The sequence below is a fragment of the Salvelinus fontinalis genome, chromosome 12 (genome assembly GCF_029448725.1).
Source record: "Salvelinus fontinalis isolate EN_2023a chromosome 12, ASM2944872v1, whole genome shotgun sequence".
Lineage (NCBI taxonomy): Eukaryota > Metazoa > Chordata > Actinopteri > Salmoniformes > Salmonidae > Salvelinus > Salvelinus fontinalis.
In genome coordinates, this window is record NC_074676.1 from 5568328 (window position 1) to 5593073 (window position 24746).

At 42.5% G+C, this 24746-nt stretch overlaps 1 protein-coding gene across 8 annotated transcripts in view; it reads right to left on the reverse strand.

Moving 5' to 3' along the window:
- Positions 1-5609: 5609 nt before the first annotated feature.
- The window catches only part of LOC129866692 (anoctamin-1-like), a 64685-nt gene continuing 45548 nt past the window's right edge, over positions 5610-24746 (reverse strand). For all 8 annotated transcript variants that reach the window (XM_055939505.1, XM_055939501.1, XM_055939503.1 and 5 more), the window contains 6 exons: positions 24342-24484; positions 17066-17218; positions 13997-14049; positions 8784-8968; positions 8276-8381; positions 5610-7153 (listed from right to left, as the gene is read on the reverse strand). In XM_055939505.1, the coding sequence (XP_055795480.1) occupies positions 6905-7153; positions 8276-8381; positions 8784-8968; positions 13997-14049; positions 17066-17218; positions 24342-24484 (889 nt within the window). In that variant the 3' untranslated portion in view covers positions 5610-6904. The remainder of the gene's footprint in view (positions 7154-8275; positions 8382-8783; positions 8969-13996; positions 14050-17065; positions 17219-24341; positions 24485-24746) is intronic.

Sequence of the window (24746 nt, forward strand, 5' to 3'; positions counted from 1 at the left end):
CGTGCTCTGCATCAGAACTCCCTCTGTGTCATCAACAGAGCGGAGGCAGGGGCCGGAGGCCAGGGTTGCTCCTCACTATGAGATGCAGGGAACCACCCAGGAGGCCAGCGAGGAGCACCGGCTGGGGGTATCCCCACCATGGCAGCTTGTCACCCCTGATCTGAAGAGGCCCCATCCAGGCCCCATTTGGTCTGTCACCCAGGCCAAGTTTTCCCCCACTGGTCTATCTTCAGAGGGGCTTTCTCTCTCTGTGGGTGCTGGATGATGTATTGGGAATCGGTGTGTGTGTGCGTGGGTGGTGTGTGTGTTTGGGGGAGGCTATGGGGGGGTCCAAGGAGGGATTCTCTGCAAGGAAGGGAGTACTCAGCCCTCCTGGAGATTCCCATGAGGAGGCACAATAAGCCTCTTCGATTAACCAAGGAGCATCTACCTGGATGCTTTGTAGGATGATTGGATGAGGACCCCTAGTGGTAAAATAGGTGAAGGCAGTTTTCTGTTACGACACTGTTATAAATCTGTTCAGTGACAGAACTATAGAGTTTCAACTGTACTTTATTCAATGAAATATGGTGACAATACCTAAGAAAATATTTGCATAGTAAATGATGCAATAATCCAAAACAGAACTAGAGATATACATAGGCCTTTTCAGAATGCTAAACCATGGCTCAGATTCCAACACATAGACATACAGGTAACTGCCAAAATAAAGGAAACACTTGAGTAAATGAGGGATACAAAGTACATTGAAAGCAGGTGCTTCCAAACCGGTGTGGTTCCTGAGGTAATTAAGCAATTAAGGGGCTTGTATAAAAATGTCCAGTTGACCATTATTTTGGCTACCATGGCTAGAAGAAGAGATCTCTGTGACTTAAGCCCCGTTCATACCGGGTGCTGACATGGGTCCTCTGTCCTGAACTTGTCTACATTCTGATTGTGCCCACATTTCCAGAAATGTGTCTACACATGGTATTATTATTAGCATGTCTGTTATCCGTCCACTGTGTCTGCATTGTGACCAGATATCCTGGTCCCTTCCTTTATGCAAATTATTTCACAGCTATTCTTTTAAAAAATGATTTATTTATTTATTGTTAGACACATATGATTTTAGAGTGCAGAATAAGAATGATTTAAATGGTTTCTCTGTCTACACTCGTAAGACATCCAGACACAATGCGTGTCTGACTACATCCGGAGGTGGGCAGGATGATTTGATCGGAATCAGATCACAATCAGATCACAATGTGTCTTTTGATTATCTACGTCTGTCAAAAGACGTGGGCACAATCAGAATGTGGACGAGATCAGGACAAAGGATGCAAGTTAGAACCAGGTAGAAACGGGGCTTCCGTAACCAGATCTCAACCCAATTGAATACTGGGAGATTCTGGAGCAGCCATTTTCCACCACCATCAACAAACACCAAATTATGGAATTTCTTGTGGAAGAATGGCGTCGCATCCCTCCAATATAGTTCTAGACACTTGTAGAATCTATGCCAAGGGCAGTGAAGCTGTTCTGGGCTTGTGGTAACCCAACGCTCAATTAAGACGCAATATGTTGGTGTTTCCTTTATTTTGGCAGTTACCTGTATGCCCCACACTGGCAATTATGAAGAGATTACTGTATAAAGATCACTGTTACCATCTAGTGGTTATAAAGAATAAAGCAGTACATACACAGTACAGCATATGCATTGTGCCAGCTGTGCACAGAGGAACAGGAAGTGTAACATCCAGACACTTGGCCATAGTGAGTTCGATAAGCCACCCTAACATATCACATGGGTGCAGGAATATTGAAAGAATGTAAGAAGCACACACACAAGCAAAGAAGTATTTGCTTTCAATCAAAGATGACTTTTACTATACCATAAGGCTGAGCATTAGGTTTTGACAAAAACACTTGAAAGCAGAAATGTTTTGGAGCTAAATTAGCATTAGCAGGTTCCCATCCAACCTTTTCATTCCAGTAAAGTACATGTTGGATAAAAAATGTTACAACAGGCCTGATGGAAATAACACATTTGTCAATAAACTTTCCAAATGTCTACTAGACTAATACGCTAGACTAGGTGAGATCATTTTGTGTCGGTACAATTAATTAGGCCGGATATTGCGGTAGAAATATTGATATAATATCCATCATATCGAAGTAAAGCTGGAGTCGTGTGGTCCTCCCACTACGACTATGGAAAGCATACAGTTCATTAGGTTACATATGAAATACGCTGAACAAAAATATAAACGCAACATGCAATAATTTCAAAGATTTTACTGAGTTACAGTTCATAGAAGGAAATCAGTCACATGAAGTCAATTCATTAGGCCCTAATCTATGGATTTCACATGACTGGAAAGACAGACATGCATCCGTTGGTCACGAATACCTTTGAAAATAAGGTAAGGGCGTGGATTAGAAAACCAGTCAGTATCTGGTGTGACCACCATTTGCCTTCACATAGAGTTGAACAGGCTGTTGATTGTGGCCTGTGGAATGTTGTCTCACTCCTCTTCGATGGCTGTGTGAAGTTGCTGGATATTGACGGGAACAAGAACACGCTATCGTACAGTTAGATCCAGAGCATTCCAAACATGCTCAATGGGTGAAATGTTTCATGAGTATGCAGGCCATGGAAGAACTGGGACATTTTCAGATTCCATAAATTGTGTACAGATCTTTGTGACATGGGGCAGTGCATTATCATGCTGAAACATGAGGTGATGGTGGCAGATGAATGGCATGACAATGGGCCTCAGGATCTCATCACGGTATCTCTGTGCATTCAAATTGCCATCAATAATATGCAATTGTGTTCAATGTCAGTAGCTTATGTCTGCCCATACCATAACCCCACCGCCACCAAGGGGCACTCTGTTCACAACATTGACATCAGCAAACCTCTCGCCCACACAACACTATTCTCTAAAACAATGTTTGAGGCAGCTTATGGTAGAGAAATTAACATTTAATGTTCCGTCAACAGCTCTGGTGGACATTCCTGCAGTCAGCAAACCATTTGCAAGCTCCCTCAAAACTTGAGACATCTGTGGCATTGTGTTGTGTGACAAAACTGCACATTTTAGAGTGGCCTTTAATTGTCCCCAGCACAAGGTGCACCTGTGTAATGATTATGCTGTTTAATCATCTTCTTGATAGGCCACAGCTTTCAGGTGGATGGATTATCTTGGCACAGCAGAAATGCACACTAAATGAAATTTGTGCAAAACATTTTAGAGAAATAAGCTTTTTGTGTGTATGGAACATTTCTGTGGATCTTTTATTTCAGCTCATGAAATATGGGACCAATATTTCACATGTTGCGTTCATATTTTTGTTGAGTGTAAGTTATGATGAACTTCACAGGGCGTTGAAACAGCAAAGTGATGAGCTTGCTGCTCCTTTCCAATAAATAATGAGGGTCTTTTTCTGGTGACAGGATCGATGCTTGGCTGCCATTTGACAAATTAATTAATTTTAATTTTGTCCATAACAATCTCATCATGTAGGCCTAGCCCTAGGCTATACCCGCACTGTATCTGCGAGCTGCTAGCTAGAGCGCACGTCCTGTGCCAATATCAGAGTGGGCACATTCACTATATAATGCAACATTTTTATGTGACAAAACAATCAGTATAGTATAAAATGCAATGGAAACCCATTTAGCTTGTACTTTTTATTTGGTACATGGGAATTTAACGGCAAAATGTAATTTTATGTCCACTAGCCTATCTCATCACGCAACAAGTCAATTTGATGGAACATTTGCATATTTGATTTTTGCGGATTTTAGAATATCCACAGGAAAATCTGAAGCCAATTGGATGGAAACCTAACTAGTGATTGAAAATAACCATTTCTGGGAAGATCCAGAATTCTATCAGTTTGCTTTATTTCAGAAAAGATTTTCTATTTTCCACCAAAAAGTAAGTTTAGTCTAAAGTCTGAAAATATATATCTCTTCACAGTCCGTTTCTGATCTTTGGGTACGATTTACAGTAAAAGTTGCTTCTTTTGTCTCGTCTTAAAACATGTCATGAGTGCTATCAAGCCAAGGAGAGGAAGTTCCGTTGTAAGCTGAAATGGAACATTTCCCTTTATTTACATCAAGAAGTGCTTCCTCTGAGTTCCATCTCCTGAAAGCTCCATTAAAACTATCTGTCCTGTCCTGAGTCAGGCCTGGTCTATCTCAAATAACACAGGTTCCAGAACACTGCAAAGTGTCTAGGATCCTTGACTGTCTTGGCTTGGTATGATAGGATTTTACAATAGGATTTGGTAAACACCGTTTTGATTATGTTACCAAATGATGTACGGCACTCTTACATTTACAAATGTTACTATATATATAGTAGGTACACTCTATGGCCAAAAGTATGTGGACAATCCCTTCAAATTAGTGGATTCGGCTATTTCACCCGTTGCTGACAGGTGTATAACATCGAGCACACAGCCATGCAATCTCCATATACAAACATTGGCAGTAGAATGGCCTGTACTGATGAGCTCAGTCACTTTCAACACAACACCATCATAGGATGCCACCTTTCCAGCAAGTCCCTCCTAGAACTGCACCGATGAACTGTTAGGGCTGTTATTGTGAAGTGGAAACGTCTAGGAGCAACTTCCAAACTGCCTCTGGAAGCAACGTTAGCACAAGAACTGTTCATCGCTTCATGAAATGGGTTTCCATGGCCGAACACAAGCCTAAGAGCGCTATGCACAATGCCAAGCGTCGCCTGGAGTGCTGTAAAGCTTGCCGCCATTGGACTCTGGCGCAGTGGAAACGCGTTCTCTGGAGTGATGAATCACGCTTCACCGTCTGGCAGTCGGACGGACTAATCTGGGTTTGGCGGATGCCAGGAGAAGGCTAATGCATAGTGCCAACTGTAAAGTTTGGTGGAGGATGAATAATGGTCTGGGGCTGTTTTCATGGTTCGGGCTAGGCCCCTTAGTTCCAGTGAAGGGAAATCTTAACACTACAACATACAATGACATTCTAGACAATTCTTTGCTTCCAACTTTGTGGCAACAGTTTGGTGAAGGCCCTTTCCTGTTTCAGCATGACAATGCCCCCGTGCACAAAGCGAGGTCCATACAAAAATGGTTTGTCGAGATCAGTGTGGAAGAACTTGACTGGTCTGCACAGCCCTGACATCAACCCCATCGAACACTTTTGGGATCAATTGGTACGCTGACTGCGAGCCAGGCCTAATCACCCAACATCAGTGCCCAACCTTTACTAATCTCTTGTGGCGGAATGGAAGCAAGTCCCTGCAGCAACGTTCCAACATCTAGTGGAACGCCTTCCCAGAATAGTGGAAGCTGTTATAGCAGCAAAGTGGGGGACAACTCCATATCAATGCCCTTGACTTTGGAATGAGATGTTCGATGAGCAGGTGTCCACATACTTTTGGCGGTGTAGTGTATTTGAATGTTGGATAAAAAAAAACTGTTTAAACAAACTAGGTTCAAATAGATTCTATTGCATTTGATACCGATACCCTATTATTACATTCTAAGTTACTGCAAAGGCCCCAATCCTTTTTGGAATACATTTCTCTTCCTAGCCTAAGAACATGACAGCACTCAATAGCCATACCACATTGTTGTTTACATTCAATTTAATGCATTATTTATTCAGCATCACATCAAAATGAATAGGCAGATAACCTATACATTTACAACACAGTCAGTATCAATGCAGTAAAATATGCTGCCATGAAATTACTCTCATTTTGTATGAAGACATTAGTTAGACATATAAAAGGATCAACGTGTCCTTGTCCTCTGAAGAAAAGCAAGTAAAGAATGAGAAATATTATATTTCTTCGTATATCCAGTAGACAGAAGTAAGTGTAAACAATATACAATTTGAAGTACAATTGAAAGGTTTCATTATTATTAATCCATACGTAAAATATTATCCTGATTGGCTATGAAGCGTAGACGTCACATGGTTTAATGTATGTATTGTGGCAGAGAAAGATTTGCCTGAACTGTACATGTTACAACAGGGGTGTATTCTCACAACACTGCTAAAGTTGTATGTTCTGAACTAAAGTCATTCAAAGGTGTTTTACTATGTTTAGCAGCATCTAGTCATCATACAGTGCTATTGTACTTGTATACTGTAACGCAATAAACTACTCTACTAACTGCTTTTGCTATATGATAGCATGGGAGCCCACACCCAGGTGCTGTATCAACCATGCTCAACTGTGTGCTTGGTAGCTAAAAACATTTGAGATCTTTGAATCAAAGACATACAAAACCTCTCACCCATTTAAGATTATATCCTTTCCTCTACACACGTACATTTCAAGATATCCAAGTTCGTTTTTTTTTTTTAGTTAAAAATACAATAAAAAAAATCTAGGTAAAGAAAATAATTGATCAATAATGTTGTGTAGCAATTGAATAAAAATGTTAGCGTTTATGAGAGTGGTCATTTGCACGGTTGCACCATGGATATGGCTGAGTCCTAAGAGCAAAGGATGATGTATAATCTACATCCTGTTTATAAAGAGGCAAACATAGAAAAACCTTGGATGCCAGATATGCTGTAAGGTAAAGCATGTAAAGAACATGTTAAACCAACGTTTTCTCTCTTCTCTGGCTGCTCTGAATATGGCATATGGTCCGCCACATTTAAGATCAACCTCAAAACCACGACCCCGCTGGTTGGCAGTTAGTTAACTGGTTTGGCAGTTAGCTACTTAGTTATTCACTGAATGGTTTGACAGAAAGGCATTGTGCACTCGGACTGTTTCTGTTTCTCGTAGTTCGGCCTCGACAAGGGAACACTTCTCCCTTTCTACGGAATGTCTGGACAAGGATAAAGACACAGAGAGTAGTAACCCTTTGGCTTAGCTTGCAAGGCTACACCTCACAGTAGCTGCTAGAAGTTGTTGGCGTGTGTGTGACTGTGTGTGTGTGGGATGGAGCGCGAGCGGGCTATAGGGGCGTGGTTGTTGCGCCGCTTGCCGTCACAAGGAGCCATGCTGTCTATGAACTGCATCTTGCCCTGTTCCTCCTTCATGAACAGCTCCACCATCAGGATCTTCTCCTTGTGGATCTGGAGGCTGATGTCTTTAGGGATGTCTGGGATCAACCAGTCCACAATGTCACTCATCAGCATCACCACGTTCTACAGGGAGGGAAGAGAGGTGAAACATTTGAAATATATTTTGTCTAACAAATATTCACGTTGTTTCCCCAAATAATTGTAAATGTGTTCGCTAATATATTTTCTATTGACGCACTAATGACATCAATATAGAAAATCCATATATAGTCAGTCCACTAAGTCCCTCATCAGCATCACCACATTCTACAGGGAGTGGAGAGACAGCATGTCATTGGTCAACCAGCAGGAAACAGGAAGTATACTGTATACCAGGGTTCCCCAACTGGTGGCCCGTGGGTGTGGTTTCATTTGCCCCCCCCCCCAAGTTTTTGAGCAAAAACTTGTTAGAAATAAAAGACTGTAAAAACCACAAATCATCTCCAAGGGATTTTAATTTGGGAAATCTGTTCTCAAGTATTCCCACGCATAATAGAGAAACACATGTGATCATATACAAATGTAAGCAAGATTCTAAATTATATTTTAGTCAAATATTATATCCGTCTGGCCATCTTGCGGTCAATTTGCAGTCTACAAATAATTTGTATTTATGTTCCGCCCCCCCGACCATTCACTCAACAAAAAAATCTAGTTGATGATCCCTTCTGTATACTAATCTCACAAAGCAAAATGAGCGTGTCTTTGAATCCCTCATATATGTAACAGTTTAACTTTAGTCCGTCCCCTCGCCCCGACCCGGGAGCGAACCAGGGACCCTCTGCACACATCAACAACAGTCACCCACGAAGCATCGTTACCCATCGCTCCACAAAAGCTGCGGCTCTTGCAGAGCAAAGGGGAACCACCACTTCAAGGTCTCAGAGCAAGTGACGTAACCGATTGAAAGGCTATTAGCGCGCACCACCGCTAACTAGCTAGCCATTTCACATCCGTTACATTTACATACACTGTAGCTGTAAAATCTGCCACTAACTGTACACTTCCAGCAACAGCATTCTTCTTTATTTTTCATGCTATATTTAGACAGTTCAGAAGTTGAGATGGAGTAAGATGAAGGGGGGAGACACAGTGGGAAGGGAGGGTGGAAACAGGGATCGAACCCCGGTCTCTGGTGGGGAGGCATATAGAAGTGTTTGCAGACAAGTGTGTTACCAACTACGAAGAGACTTCTCCTCCACTCACCTGAAAGACTATGACGAAGGCCAGTCGGGCAGCCAGGACCGCCCAGAACTCTTTAGAGACCACATAGGGCGTGTTGGACCATGGGGGCTCCCTGTAGTCTTTATACCTAGAGTCAAGAGTCAACTGATTACAAGGACTAAAGCAGGGCAGCCTAGTGGTTAGACCGTTGGACTAGTAACCGAAAGGTTGTAAGTTCAAATCCCTGAGCTGATAAGGTACAAATCTGTCATTCTGCACCTGAACAAGGCAGTTAACACACTGTTTCTAGGCTGTCATTGAAAATAATACTTTGTTCTTAACTGCAACAACTATTTATTAACAACTATTTATCGCAACAACTATTTATTAACAACTATTTATCGCAACAACTATTTATTTTTACGCATGACAAAAATTGGTAGCACTTTATTTTAACGGTACAGAAAATTAAGACATTACATGGTCATTACACTGTAATTATTTATCGCAAAAATATAAGTTGTTGACCCAGTGCTGTGCGTTCTCTCACCTACACATCTCCACCTGGTAACCCAGATGATGAGGGTCCATAGGTTCTTTACCATCCTGGAAGTCTGAGACGTTAAAATATGACATGGTGTGGTTGACAAAGCCGTGCATGGAGCCATCTGGGCTGTACATGTACTGGTAGACGAGCCTCGGGATGAAGTCTGACGTGAAGGAGATCACAAACGCCTGGCGAGAGACAGACAGTGATCAATGAGAAAGCACCTGAAGACATATAAGGATGTAACAAATGTGACCCGTTTCAAGAAACTGGGCGTATGTCACACGTCGCTTCTTCACATTTGAACGTTATTACATTTTTTATTCATATATGCTGGCTGTGGCAAGCTACTCACCGTCAAACCTACAATGCCTACTCTCTCTCACATTGTGACCTAAGGCTGAATGATGTTCAATGAGCTGCTGGTAGAGCGCCCTCTTCAGGCAACCATTGAACATAACCAAAACATTTCCGCAAATGAACAGACGTATTTGTTTATTCTATGTACAGTACCAGTCAAAAGTTTGGACACACCTATTTTCTACATTGTAGAATGATAGTGAAGACATCAAAACAATGAAATAACACATATGGAATCATATAGTAACCAAAAAAGGGTTAAACAACTCCAAATATATTTTATATTTGAGATTCTTTAAAGTAGCCACCCTTTGAGCCAATCAGTTGTGTGGTAACAAGGTAGGGGTGGTATGCAGAAGATAGCCTTATTTGGTAAAAGACCAAGTCCATTTTATGGCAAGAACAGCTCAAATAAGCAAAGAGAGACAACAGTTCATCATCACCTTAGGACATGAAGGTCAGTCAATCTGCAAAACTTCAAGAACTTTGAAAGATTCTTCAAGTGCAGTCGCAAAAACCATCAAGCGCTATGATGAAACTGTCTCTCATGAGGACCGCCACAGGAAAGGAAGACCCAGAGTTACCTCTGCTGCCAAGGATAAGTTCATTAGAGTTAAGAAATTGCATCCCAAATAAATTCACATCTCAACATCAACTTTTCAGAGGAGACTGGATAAATCAGGCCTTCATGGTCAAATTTCTGCAGAGAAACTACAACTAAATCACACCAATAAGAATAAAATATTTGCTTGGACCAAGAAACACGAGCTCTGGACATTAGACCGGTGGAAATGTGTCCATTGGTCTGATGAGTCCAAATGTGAGATTTTTGGTTCCAACCACCGTGTCTTTGTGAGACGCAAAGTAGGTGAACGGATGACCACATGTGTGGTTCTTTGACCAAGAAGGAGAGTGATGGAGTGCTGCATCAGATGACCTGGCCTTCACAATCACCCGATCCCAACCCAATTGAGATGGCTTGGGATGAATTGGACCGCAGAGTGAAGGAAAAGCAGCCAACAGGTGCTCAGCAAATGTGGGAACTACTTCAAAACTGTTGGAAAAGCATTCTAGGTGTGTCACGTTGGTTTAAATGGGTTGGGAGACAGGCGCAGGAATGCGTAATAGGGGTGTTTATTTCCCAAATTACAGCGTGCCGTGTAAAGGCACAGGGGTGAAGACCAAACAAACAGATATACAAAACACAGAGTAGAAACCAAAACAAAAGAGCGAGGAGTACCTCGACTAAATACACAATCGCACAATGATTATCACACGGGACGAGAACCGTAATCATCTGCATAATATACGTGACAAAGAAGCCAAAACAACATAGCACAGGTACTCACACGAACCAACAGACACTGTAACAATAATCGACAGGACACTGGTGAAGAAAGGGCACACTTATACAATTACTAATGAATAGGGGCCAGGTGTGCGTAATGAAAGTTCCCGGAGGGATCCGTGACAAGGTGAAGCTGGTTGAGAGAATGCCAAGAGTGTGCAAAGCTGTCATCAACGCAAAGGGTGGCTACTTTGAAGAATCTAAAATCTAAAATATATTTGGATTTATTTAACCCTTTTTTGGGGAGTTTACAAAAGGATTCCATGTGTATTATTTCATAGTTTTGATGTCTTCACTATTATTCTGCAAAGTAGAAAATAGCAAAAATAAAGAAAAACCTTTGAATGAGTAGGTGTGTCCAAACATTTCACTTGTACTGTATATAATATTTGCGCATTATCTGTGGAGTAAAGAAACACATTTTTCTGTTTAAGGCAAATTTTGGTAATTCATATTGGTCAACGGCTTTATAGAATGCTATATTGGTTGAATATAGGGGTCAACTTCAGCAAAAGGAGCGCTGTCTTCAGTGTGCTTTATACCACCTACAAAAATCGAATCACATTTTATTGGTCACGTACACATATTTAGCAGATGTTATTGCGGGTGTAGCGAAATGCTTGTGTTCCTAGCACCAACAGTGCAGTAATATCTAACAATTCACAACAATCTAAAAGTAAAATAATGGAATTAAGAAATATATAAATATTAGGAGTCGGAGTGGCATTGACTAAAATACAGTAGAATATAATACCATTACACAGTATATACATATGAAATGAGTAAAGCAATATGAAAACATTTATTAAAGTGACCAGTGATTCCATGGTTATGTGCAGTATATAGGGCAGCAGCCTCTAAGGTGCAGGGTAGAGTAACCTAGTGATTGCTATTTAACATTCTGATGGCCTTGTGATAAACTCAGCAAAAAAAGAAAAGTCCCTTTTTCAGGACCCCGTTTTTCAAAGATAATTTGTAAAAATCCAAATAACTTCACAGATCTTCATTGTAAAAGGTTTAAACACTGTTTCCCATGGTTCAATGAACCATAAACAAATAATGAATATGCACCTGTGGAACGGTTGTTAAGACACTAATAGCTTACAGACGGTAGGCAATTAAGGTCACAGTTATGAAAACTTAGGACACTTAAGAGACCTTTCTACTGACTCTGAAAAACACCAAAAGAAAGATACCCAGGGTCCCTGGTCATCTGCGTGAATGTGCCTTAGGGATGCTGCAAGGAGGCATGAGGACTGCAGATGTGGCCAGGACAATAAATTGCAATGTCCGTACTGTGAGACGCCTAAGACAGTGCTACAGGGAGACAGGATGGACAGCTGATCGTCCTCGCAGTGGCAGACCACGTGTAACAACACCTGTACAGGATCGATACATCCGAACATCACACCTGAGGGACAGGTACGGGATGGCAACAACAACTGCCCAAGTTACACCAGGAAGGCACAATCCCTCCATCAGTGCTCAGACTGTCCGCAATAGGCGGAAAGAGGCTGGACTGAGGGCTTGTAGGCCTGTTGTAAGGCAGGTCCTCACCAGACATCACCGGCAACAACGGGGCACAAACACACCGTCGCTGGACCAGACAGGACTGGCAAAAAGTGCTCTTAACTGACAAGTCGTGGTTTTGTCTGACCAGGGGTGATGGTCGGATTCACGTTTATCGTCAAAGGAATGAGCGTTACACTGAGGCCTGTACTCTGGAGCAGGATCGATTTGGAGGTGGAGGGTCCGTCATGGTCTGGGGCGGTGTGTCATAGCATCATTGGACTGAGCATGTTGTCATTGCAGGCAATCTCAATGCTGTGCGTTACAGGGAAGACATCCTCCTCCCTCATGTGGTACCCTTCCTGCAGGCTCATCCTGACATGACCCTCCAGCATGACAATGCCACCAGCGATACTGCTCATTCTGGTCATGATTTCCTGCAAGACAGGAATGTCAGTGTTCTGCCATGGCCAGCGAAGAGCCCGGATCTCAATCGCATTGAGCACGCCTGGGACCTGTTGGATCGGAGGGTGAGGGATAGGGCCATTCCCCCCAGAAATGTCCGCTTTCCACCTTCACTGCGGTTCCGTCAATGTGGATAGGAGCGTGCGCCTTCTGCTATTTCCTGAAGTCCATGCTCCTTCGTTTTGTTGACATTGAGGGAGAGGTTATTTTCCTTGCACGACTCCGCCAGGGCCCTCACCTCCTCCCAGTAGGCTGTCTCGTCATTGTTAGAAATCAAGCCTACTACTGTTGTGTCATCTGCAAACTTGATGATTGAGTTGGAGGCGCCAGAAGCGGAAGCCTTTATTCCTGTCTGCGCGATGTACTGAGAACCCAGCTGGTTGAATGGACGGGGACAGTATATCCAGAAAGAGCCATGATTCCGTGAAACAGAGTATGTTATAGTCCTTGATGTCTCTCTGAGACTGAACATTAACAAGTAATATACTCGGAAGCGGTGGATGGTTTGCCCATCTCCTGAGTCGGACTAGAAGTCCACTCCAAATACCTATTCTCCGCCGGTAGCATCTTGGAGCAGCCTCTGGGATAAATTCAGTTGCCCTGGGGGGTGCAAACAAAGGATCCAATTCGGGAAGTTGTATTCCTGGTCGTAGTGCTGGTGAGTTACCGCCGCTCTGATATCCAAAAGTTATTTCCGGCTGTATGTAATAACACAAAAAACTTTCTGGGCTAATAGTGTAAGAAATAACACACAAAAAAACGAAATACTTCAAAGTTGATTAATTGCTAGAAGCAGAGCTGCCATGTCTGTCGGTGCCATCTCGCTGTTTCATCTGCAACTATCTGCCTGTCAGCACATAGTCTTTGGTGACTGACTGTTAACATAAATGTTAGCCCTAACCCTAACCCTAACCTGAGAAGCTGGCCAGTAACCACGCGATATTTGATTCTGGGTTCTGCGATTTGTCAGCACATAAACCTACAGTGTATCCAAGGCCTTAAAGTAAAAACACATTGACATCCTCTACTGTTGAAAACATTATCAATAAGAGAATGGAGATGAGGAGATCCCTCCCTTCCATCTTGATTGAATGTCATAAATAACCCAGATCTGGATCTCAACTCGCCATTGCCATGACGATTGTGATCCCTTTGGAAGTGAAGTGAGAGCCTGGTGTAGAATTTAGAACCAAGCTAGCTCTCTTTCTGACCAAATATGGTCTTCTCTGCACAGAGGGGCAAGCATTTAAAAGCCTTATTATGAGCTTTTACAAGTAACCCCCCCAAAAGTGGTGACATAAATTCCCAGTAAATGTTGTGTGGACCAGGGCTGAGCTTCAATGAAATATGTTCTAGTTTTAAGTGCAGACTTGTTATTGTTGAGGGGGTTGTGGAATGGATAAAATGGAATAAAAAACAGTACCTTTGGCAGAACATTCAAAACAATCAAAACAGTATATGTTAAAGTCAGATTATTATTTTTTTTTTCATTTGGTCACTATTATGTTTTGCTGCGATTACAGGAATGACTTACGTTTATGATGACGGCCACTTTAGCCACACCTCGGAGAAGGTTGTACCATATACCTAGAATCAGAGAAGCAGAATCACATGAGAGTTAGAACTCTTGATGGTAATTGATATTACAATCTTATAACAAATATATTTGTTAATTAAGGCAGTCAATCACAAAGGGTTCCATTCATTGGGTTCCATTCCTCAACAATCATTCTCTTTGGGTTCATCTTAAATATGAATACCCCCATTTTGGGGGAATTTCCGTTATAATTTAATTGTTTTATCAAGGAATATCAAGGTAATTTGCTTATAAATGGCTTCACGGAAGTTCTGGCTAAAAGCCCAGCTTCCCTACTTCAAAACACTTGGCCTTGAATGACTATGAGCTATCGGGTTACATATCCACAGCCATTGGAGGCTCGGGAGTCCCGCCTTAATGATCATTTGCTGATTGGACTGTCTGTCAGTTTGTGACGAAACGGTACGTTACAGGTACACAGGCTGCACAGTGCTGTAAAGCTGAGCGTCTACTGCAGCGATAGGAAACAGTCCCATCGTTCTATGACAAACACACATCATTTTATATTGAATAACAAATCATAAAAAAACGAACACAATTGCAAGATACAAAACCACTTTGTCGTCATCACAAAAGGACAAATCAACTCGTTCACAGGGCTAGAGACAGCAATGATGAAGAGCAGTGCACCACAAAATAAGTCTGATTTTCCCTTACCGCTAATTAAATACAAAATGATTACAGTATTAAGGCAGCTGAAATTGTATATCATGTCAACTTCATAGTTGATCGTGAGTATATGTAGATTATATGTAGATGAAACGTTGCAAGCCCTATTCCCACATGTTTCATGAGTAGGTTGATCATAGCATACGAAATTCGCCTACCGCCCTGACAGATCCACGTACCATGCAATCGCCATCGGCACTGCCCTCACCTACCTGGACAAAAGGAACGCATATGTGAGGATGCTGTTCATCGTCTACAGCTCGGCCTTCAATACCATAGTGGCCTCTAAGCTCACCACAAACCTCACAGCCCTGGGATTGAATTCCTCCCCATGCAACTGGGTCCTGGACTTCTTGATGGGCCGCCCCCCTGGGTGGTGAAGGTAGCCAATATTACCTCCTCGACACTGATTCTCAACATGATGGCCCAACAACGGTGCGTCCTTAGTTCCATCCTGTACACCCTGTATACCCACAACTGCGTGGCCTCACACAATTCGCTGATGACACGATAGTAGTAGGCCCAAATACCAACAATAACGAGACGGCCTACAGGGAGGAGGTAGGCACTCTGACGGCGTGGTGCCAGGTCAACATCCTCTCCCTCAACGTCAGGAAAACAAAGGAGCTGATTGTGGACTTCAGCAGGAACCAGGCTGGGCACACCCCCATCCACATCAATGGAGTCGCCGTGGAGACAGTCTAAAATGTAAAGGTTCTCGGCGTACTCATCTCCGAGGAGCTGAAACGGTCGAACCACATGGCAGGCACGACAGCAACTTGAAGAAGGCACGACAGCGACTTTTCAACCTCAGGAAGCTGAAGAAATTCGGCCTGTTCCGAGGGCCCTGACAGTGTTCTACCAGAGCACCGTCGAGAGCATACTGTCGGGCTGAATCACAGCCTGGTACGCCAACTCTACTGCCGCGGACCCCAAGGAGCTACAGAGGGTGGTACGCTCAGCAAAACGTACCTTTCGGAGCACACCGCCTGCCCTCCAGGACACCTACAACACCAGGTGTATCTGGAAGCCCAAGAAGACAATCAGGGACCCCAGCCACCTGAGCCTTGGCCTGTTCTCCCCATTTCCATCACTCAGATGCGGGCAGTAGAGTAGCATCATGGCAAAAACTGTAAGACTGGATAATAGCTTCTACCTCCAGACCATCAGGCTGCTGAATAGCCACCCCTATCCCTCTCCTGCCCCCCCCCTCCCCCCAGACATTTACCCTGCAACCACCCCAATGGATATTTATCATTGCCACAGTTGTTAATATGTATATATTATTATTTTTATTTTGATCTATTTTTATTTTGATCTATTTTTATTATATTTGTATTGTTTTATTTAACATTGTCCTGCATTGTTGGAGCTAGGAGCACAATAATTTCACTGTACCCTGTAATTACATCTGCAACCCTGTATATGTCACTATTAAACTCTGTAATCGATTAAAAACAATTGTAAAATGAAATCAGCAATTAACTATTTTTCATACTATTTACTATAGCAGTGCATACTAGTGCAAAAAGTGCATACAAATCATTGATAAATAATAAATACAATAAAAAAGCAAAGAATCTGAGCTTTCTAACAGTTTAAAGCATAAGGCTATGTTTTATATGGTCATCCACTTAACATTAACACTCCTTAGTTTGTGACGGTTTGTGACGATCTGTCATTCATTCATTCCTATGATAATTGATCTCTTGAAGAAACTATCCATTTTCCTTTCTTTCTGTGCTCCCAACTGTTTGGATATATCGGTAAAGTTATCAGGTTCTTAGCTAGCTAGCTAGTTAATGAGGTACAATACATGACTGAAAAATGTGTAAAACAAATGGTTAACAGCCCGCAAATAGTTTTAGAACAGCCCACAACATGGTTTATGAATGTTACAAAAATGACTTTTGTTGGCGGCGGTATAATATGGGTTAAGATCCTTTGAACTGTTTGGGCTAGAAAGAATACGTTTTTGCTGTAGTAATGCTGCAAGCATGACGCTAGCGAAACTGCGCATGTGAAACAACAGTACACCGAAGCCTTAAAATTCCAACAATTATTATTTAAAAATGATCATCCCAAATTCAAACTACAGGTCGGGAAGAGCAAAATTTCGCACACCAAATTGGTCGCACTTTAAAGCCCTGGTCACATGTTAAGGAAAAACTCAAGGGCCCGAAGAATCCCAAAGATAATGAGTGTTTTTTCTCCTTCTTTGTAAATCACTTGTATTGGAGTGACTTCAATATTATGTTTATTATTGTGACAGGAATCAATGTAGGAGTGTAATAAAAAAGAACCTGTGTGCAGACAGAGTTTGAACTGTAAACCCACCAATGTCTTTTGCCCTCGCAGCGACCGGCCTCCTGAGCTCAGCCACAAACTTCTTGGCATCCAGGCGTATCTCGATGATGTTGTTGAGCAGGGCGAACAGTGGGGCCAGTGGAAACGACGCCACGAACAGGGTCACAAACCCAAACTGGATTACTGCAAGGACACAGATATACATCGCCTTCAGAAAGTACTCACACTCCACATTTTGTTGTGTTACAGCCTGAATTTAAAATGGATTAGATTGAGATTTTGTGTCACTGGCCTACACACAATAACCTATAATGTTAAAGTGGAATTATGTTTTTAGACATTTTTACAAATAGATAAAAAATGTAAAGCTGAAATGTCTTGAGTCATTAAGTATTCAACCACTTCGTTATGGAAAGCCCAAACAAGTTGAGGAGTAAATATGTTCTTAAAAAATCACATAATAAGTTGCATGGACTCACTCCATGTGCAATAGTAGTGTTTTAACATCATTTTTGAATGACTACCTCATATCTCTGTACACCACACACACAATTATCTGTAAGGTCCCTCAGTCGAGCAGTGAACTTCAAGCACAGATTCAACCACAAAGACCAGGGAGATTTTCCAATGCCTTGCAAAGAATGGCACCTATTGGTAGATGGGTAAAGAAAAAGCAGACATTGTATATCCCTTTGAGCATGGTGAAGTTACTAATTACACTTTGGATGGTGTATCAATGCACCCAGTCACAACAAAGATGTTACAAAGATGCAACTCAGTTGCCGCAGAGGAAGGAAACTTCTCAGGAATTTCACCATGAGGCCAATGGTGACTATAAAACAGTTACTGAGTTTAATGGCTGTGATAGGAGAAAACTGAGGATGGATAAACAGCATTTTAGTTACTCCACAATACTAGCCTAATTGACAGCATCAAAATAAGGAAACCTGTATAGAATACAAATCTTCCAAGACATGCATCCTGTTTCCAAAAAAGTAAAACTGCAAAAAATGTGGGAAAGAAATAAATGTTATGTCCTGAATACAAAGCCTTGTGTTTGGAGCAAATCCAAAACAACACATCACTGACAACCACTCTTCATATGTTGAGGTATGATGGTGGCTGCATCATGTTATGAGTATGCTTGTCATCAGCAAATTAGTTTTTATTTTATTTAAATAAATGGAATAGAGCTAAGAAAAGGCAAAATCCTAAAGGAAACCCTGGTTCAGTCTGCTTTCCAACAGAGACTTAGAGACAAATTCACCTTTTATCAGGACAATAAACTAAAACACAACACACTGGAGTTGCTTACAGTACCAAGATGACATTGAACGTTCCTGAGTGGCCTGGTTATACAAGACTAAACAAATCAATCAAAAGAGATTATTTGATACACTGCAGCTAGGACTGAAACATGCTCATGTTCAAGGTTTCTTCCCTCAACACGTGTAGGATAACAAGAAACACTTGAATGACCCTTGTAAATGTATAAATAAACAAAATAAGAATATTTGTTACGTAGTAACAACTTTGACCTTTAGGTAATTCAAAGCAACATCATCCTCCTAAGTGGTTAACTTACTGAAGCAGCTGAAAATAATTATGGGAGTGGACCAGACTAGAGAGAACAGAACAGGGAGACTCTTCATGGGTCTTGCAGAGAGAGGAGACATAGGGAGGGGGCAGGCAGGGAGAGGACACGGTGAAGGAAGGGGCATGGACATGGGAGGGGGAGGGGGAGGAGAAGGTGAGGGGCAGGGACAAGTCAGGGACGAGGGAGGGGCAGTTACCATGGAGAAGAGACAGTGAGGGGATGGAAAAGGGATGGGGACAAGAGGGAGCACGCTGGGACCTGGGAGGGGGCAGACAGGGACGCGGGCCAGAGGAAAGCTGATCGGACCAGAGACCCAGGCTGTAATCTCTACTGACATGGAGCCAACGCATGACCAAGCCCAGAATGTGACTCTCTCATAACCCCAGTACTACCCCTGTACCCCTAGTACTCTGTAATGTCCCACCACAACCTCAGTAGTACACTTCAGACAGGTTTTGCATTCAATCATTCAGGGTCTTTTGGTAATTGTAGTGTTTTCACGGTTAAATGTTCTCTCTCTCTCTCTCTAGCCACACACACACACACACACACACACACACACACACACACACACACACACACACACACACAGTTCTCAGTTGTGTTTGAGAAGCAGGTGCTCTTCAAAAGCCATGCTAGGGGAAATCTAACACCACAAGGTGCAGCATCTTGTGAAATATTGACAACTCCTATAATAAATGTGTGGAACTTGGGTGTGCTTGGTGAAGGTTTGGACTAATAGGCCTATGCCTGCAGGTTAGGAACATTGGATAAGAACATTCCTCTTACAATCCCTTAATACCCATAATGTGGGAGCGTGAAATATATGCGATGCCATGAAAATGAAGTTAAGTCTTAAACTCTCTGAGAATAGACCTACTCACCAGCATTAGCTGAGAGTCACTGCCTCTTCTGAGAGTGACGTAAGCTAAAAAGCCCTGTAACTGGGGTCTTCTGTTGTTTAAGACATTCTCAAGAGTACAGAGAGCAGACAGAGAACAAACAATGTATGTCTTAAGAGCTGTCTAAACAGTCCTCTATGATTTGCAAAAATATGATAATCTGAGAGATACAGATGTGGGATCTTAATTTGAACCAGTTTGCTACAGCAGGAAAATAATCTTGCATCAACAGGAAATGTTACTTATTATGTAGATTATAATTAATGGGCATTTTGGTAAGGGTTGAAACATTTTTCTGTAAAGGGAAAATCAAGTCTGAAATTTCTAAATGGAAATTACAAACTTCAGAAGCCTTTTTAAACCTCAAATACACTACACATTTTACATTTCCTGTATTGCAGGAAAGTTCTCCTGCTACAGGGTTATCAAAATAAGATCCTACATCTGTAGATAGCGAAAGAGAGAAAGACACAGAGAGAGAGATGGAGCATCGAGACAGTTGAGAGAGAGAGAGATAGAGAGAAAGATGGAGCAATCGAGACACTTGAGAAAGAGAGAGAAGAAGACAGGCAAAGCAAGATGAGGGCCACAGGACCAGGGCCATGTTGACTAAACTACGGGACAGAAGACGAACGACACATCACGGTGAAAAGAGCCTGATGGAGGGTCTGGCAGAGGTGTGTGCCAACAGGAGGATCTGCATAAAAAACTGCTGTCTGTCGTGGAGGAGAAGGCCCAGGGTGTAGGTTTGGTACAGAGGAAGGAAGTAATTCATTCAATTAGTTATGTGCTTAGCTTAGGAGCAATTCAATTAGAAAACGGTAACGAGTTTCCAGGATGAATGAAACAATATTCGTCTAACTCCCACACGAAGAGGAAGTATGTTTCTTTTGATACTGTATCTTCCTGCTCCAGATCTTGTTTCACTCAATGAACATGAGCATCAAGTGCATTCGGAAAGTATTGAAAACACTTGACTTTTTCCACATTTTGTTACATTATAGCCTTATTCTGAAATAGATTTTTTTTTTTTATCCTCAGCATTCGTCACACAATAGCCCATAATGACAAAGCAAAAACAGGTTTTAAGACATTTTTGCAAATGTATTAAAAATCAAAAACAGAAATACCTTATTCACATAATTATTCAGACCCTTTGCTATGAGACTCGAAATTGAGCTCAGGTGCATCCTGTTTCCATTGATCATCCTTGAGATGTTTCTACAACTTGATTGGAGTCCACCTGTGGTAAATTAAATTGATTGGACATGATTTGGAAAGGCACACAACTGTCTTTATAAGGTCCCACAAGTTGACAGTGCATGTCACAGCAAAAACCAAGCCATGAGGTCAAAGGAATTGTACGTAGAGCTCTGAGATAGGATTGTGTGGAGGCACAGATTTGGGGAAGGTTACCACAAAAATTCTGCAGCATTGAAGGTCCCCAAGAACACAGTGGTCTCCATCCTTCATAAAAGGAAGAACTTTGGAACCACCAAGACTCTTCCTAGAGCTGGCCGCCCAGCCAAATTGAGCAATCTGGGGATAAAGGTCCTTGGTCAGGGAGGTGACCAAGAACCCGATGGTCACTCTGACAGAGCTCTAGAGTTCCTCTGTGGAGATGGGACAACGACCCTAGCACACAGCCAAGACAACGCAGGAGTGACTTCAGGACAAGTCTCTGAATATCCTTGAGTGGCCCAGCCAGAGCCCGGACTTGAACATCTCTGGAGAGACCTGAAAAGTTGCTGTGCAGCAACGCTCCCCATCCAACCTGACAAAGCTTGAGAGGATCTGAGGAGAAGAATGGGAGAAATTCACCAAATATAGGTGTGCCAAGCTTGTAGCGTCATACCCAAGAAGACTCAAGGCTGTAATCACTGCCATATGTGCTTCAACAAAGTACTGAGCAACGGGTCTGAATGCTTTTGTTATTTTTTATAAATTAGCAAACATTTCTTTCATTTTTTATTCATTTTTTTTTTTACCCCATTTTCTCCCCAATTTCATGGTATCCAATTGTCAGTAGTTACTATCTTGTCTCATCGCTACAACTCCCATACAGGCTCGGGAGAGACGAAGGTCGAAAGCCATGCGTCCTCCGAAGCACAACCCAACCAAGCCGCACTGCTTCTTAACACAGTGCGCATTCAACCCGGAAGCCAGCCGCACCAATGTGTCGGAGGAAACACCATGCACCTGGCGACCTGGTTAGCGTGCACTGCACCCGGCCTGACACAGGAGTCGCTAGTGCGCGATGAGACAAGGATATCCCTACCGGCCAAACCCTCCCTAACCCGGACTACGCTAGGCCAATTGTGCGTCGCCCAACAGACCTCCCTGTCACGGCCGGCTGCGACAGAGTCTGGGCGCGAACCCAGAGTCTCTGGTGGCACAGCTAGCACTGCGGTGCCCTAGACCACTGCGCCACCCGGGAGGCCTTTAGCAAAAATTTCTAACAACTGTTTTTGCTTTGTTATTATGGGGTATTGTGTGTAGATTGATGAGGGAATAAAACAATTTAATCCATTTTAGAATAAGGCCGTGACCTAACAACATTTTGAAAAAGTGAAGGGGTCTGAATACTTTCCGAAGGCACTGTACAAGTGACTCTACACACACGCACACCCACTCGCATACAACCATCATATACGCTGCTGCTACTCTCTTCATCATGTATCCTGATGCCTAGTCACATATTGATCTCTATCACTCCAGTATGCCTCCAGTAACCCTGCACTTCAAATATGGTACTGGAACTGACTGACCCTGTATATAGTGTACTTCATTACTTTCTTGTGTGTTTTTGTTTTACTTTATGTCATTTTTTGTATTACATTCTTATTGATTTCTGAATTTTTAGGTTTACAACTTGAAAGAAAGACTTTTCACTGCCCTTGAAACTTGAACATTGTTTTTTTGAGTACTTTAAATTACTCTAAACTGTCCGTACTTACAGTGCAGGAAAAATGATGTTGTCTTAAATACTCTATATTCTACTCAATCAATGTTACTTCACAATAGTAGTAAACCCAAATACAGAATGTGAATAATAAAATCACATATTTTTCCCCCCCATAAAGCCTTTGCAACACATTATCCAATACCCTGTTAAATATTTAAGTCATACAAATCTTCTACCAGCTAATCAAAAGACATGGGCTCTAATTATCTAGCTGAGGAAAAAGGCCTGTGGGTCTCTCATCCATTAATTGCCGATCTTTGACATTTGCTAAAGCCAGCCACCTGAGGTTTCATCAGCATTGAAGTCAATACAAAATAAAAGCCATCTCCATCTAATTCTTTAATCAATCCATTCACATCCGCCGGTTTGAAGCTGGAGCCAAAATCAGTGCCAGTTACAGACTAAAAAGCTTTGCTTGTTTGAAGCAATTAATTGACCATCGTTTCTAAACCAACATGAAGGCCTATCAGAATTCTCTCACGACAGGGGTTACGTCTAAAGATCTCCATAACAACAAAAACAAGGCTATTTGTTTTATTCATCACAGGGTCTCACTGGTCCTCTGGCCAACAGAAATAAACCCTGAGTTTACTCAGTAGAGACCCCGGTCCTCACAGTTTCCACAACTTTTACTGTGCCACTTCCTGTTGACATGACAGTGTTCCAGGCCGAATACACTGCAGTCACACTGCACGCATCAGCCAATGGCTGTGTGGCACGTCATCGACTGCTCAGTCGGGCACCCGGGCATCAGATTGCTAGATCATATCATGTGGTTAGCCGATTTGTTAAACACCTATCCAGGTGCTACGTGATCTGTCATGCGACTGCAAAATAGTCTACCTAGAATGCTACCATTCTGCTGACCTTGAAAGGGACCTTCTTCCACCTGCTGTGACAATTGTCTTTGAACGAAGGTGCCAACTAACCAGCTTGTGGATTGTGCTGCCAGTGTTCCTTCACATGTTATCACCTTTTGAGGATAACATGTATTAAAGCATTACAGTGATATTGTCCTACGCTCTTTGAAAAAAGGGTGCTATCTAGAACATGAAAGGGTTCTCCGGCTGTCCCCTTAGGATAACCATCTGAAGAACCCTTTTTGGTTCCAGGTAGAACCCTTTTGGTACCAAGTAGAACCCTATTGGGTTCTATATGGAACCCTTTCCCCAGAGGGTTCTACATGGAACCCAAAATAGTTCTACCTGGAACAAAAAAGGGTTCTACCTGGAACCAAAAACAGTTCTATGGGGAAAACCGAAAAAATACTTTTCTCTAAGAGTGTACCACTAGTATGTGATTAAAATAAAATTCAACATGGGAATGGAACCTTCTTCACAGTACAGTACAGCTATTTCGGAAAATGCCCACTCGCATTGCCATAGCAGAGGTGTGTAATGTGAAATATCTGCCATACTAAAAACATGTACCGGGTCACAGTGCAGCAGCAGAATGGGTTTTGTTACCTCACACCTAGAGGTCAGGCAACAGTTCCCTCACAACTCAATTGGAACATAAAGGAGAATCAGAAATGCTGTTTTTACTTTGCTTTCAAACCAAGGTGCATGGAAAATGGAGAAAACAAGCAGAGAAGAAAAGGATTTTAAAATAAACTGGACAATGTAGACATATCCAGATTAAGATTTGCATGGCATTGAATGTAATTAAAGGCTACATTCTATATTCAAAACAAATACTTGAGAATAGGGTCTGTCTGACTGATTGGTCCTGCTACCGAAGGTCTCACAGGGAGCTCCAGCAGTGTCAGAGCGTTCAACCAACGCACACATACACACACACGCACGCATGCTCGCAAGCACGTCCACACAGAGAGAGACTCACTCATCTCCATGTACTCTGGCGTGAGGCCTGCGAAGGGCTCTAGGAAGTGGTCCGTCTCATAGCGCTGTAACTTCTTCTCCCTCTCCTCTTCCTGGAAGGACCTTCTCTTAGACTTGATGTACCTTATCAACTTCTTCAGCTTCCTGCACACAAAGGAACACAATCATAAGACGCCATACAGCATATAGGGCAGTTACAGACAGGGACACAGTCACAGACAGGGACACAGTTACAGACAGGGACACATTTACAGACAGGGACACAGTTACAGACAGGGACACAGTTACAGACAGGGACACAGTTACAGACAGGGACACAGTTACAGACAGGGACACAGTTACAGACAGGGACACAGTTACAGTCAGAGCCAAAGACAGGCAGTGGCACAGGAACATAATCTCAGTG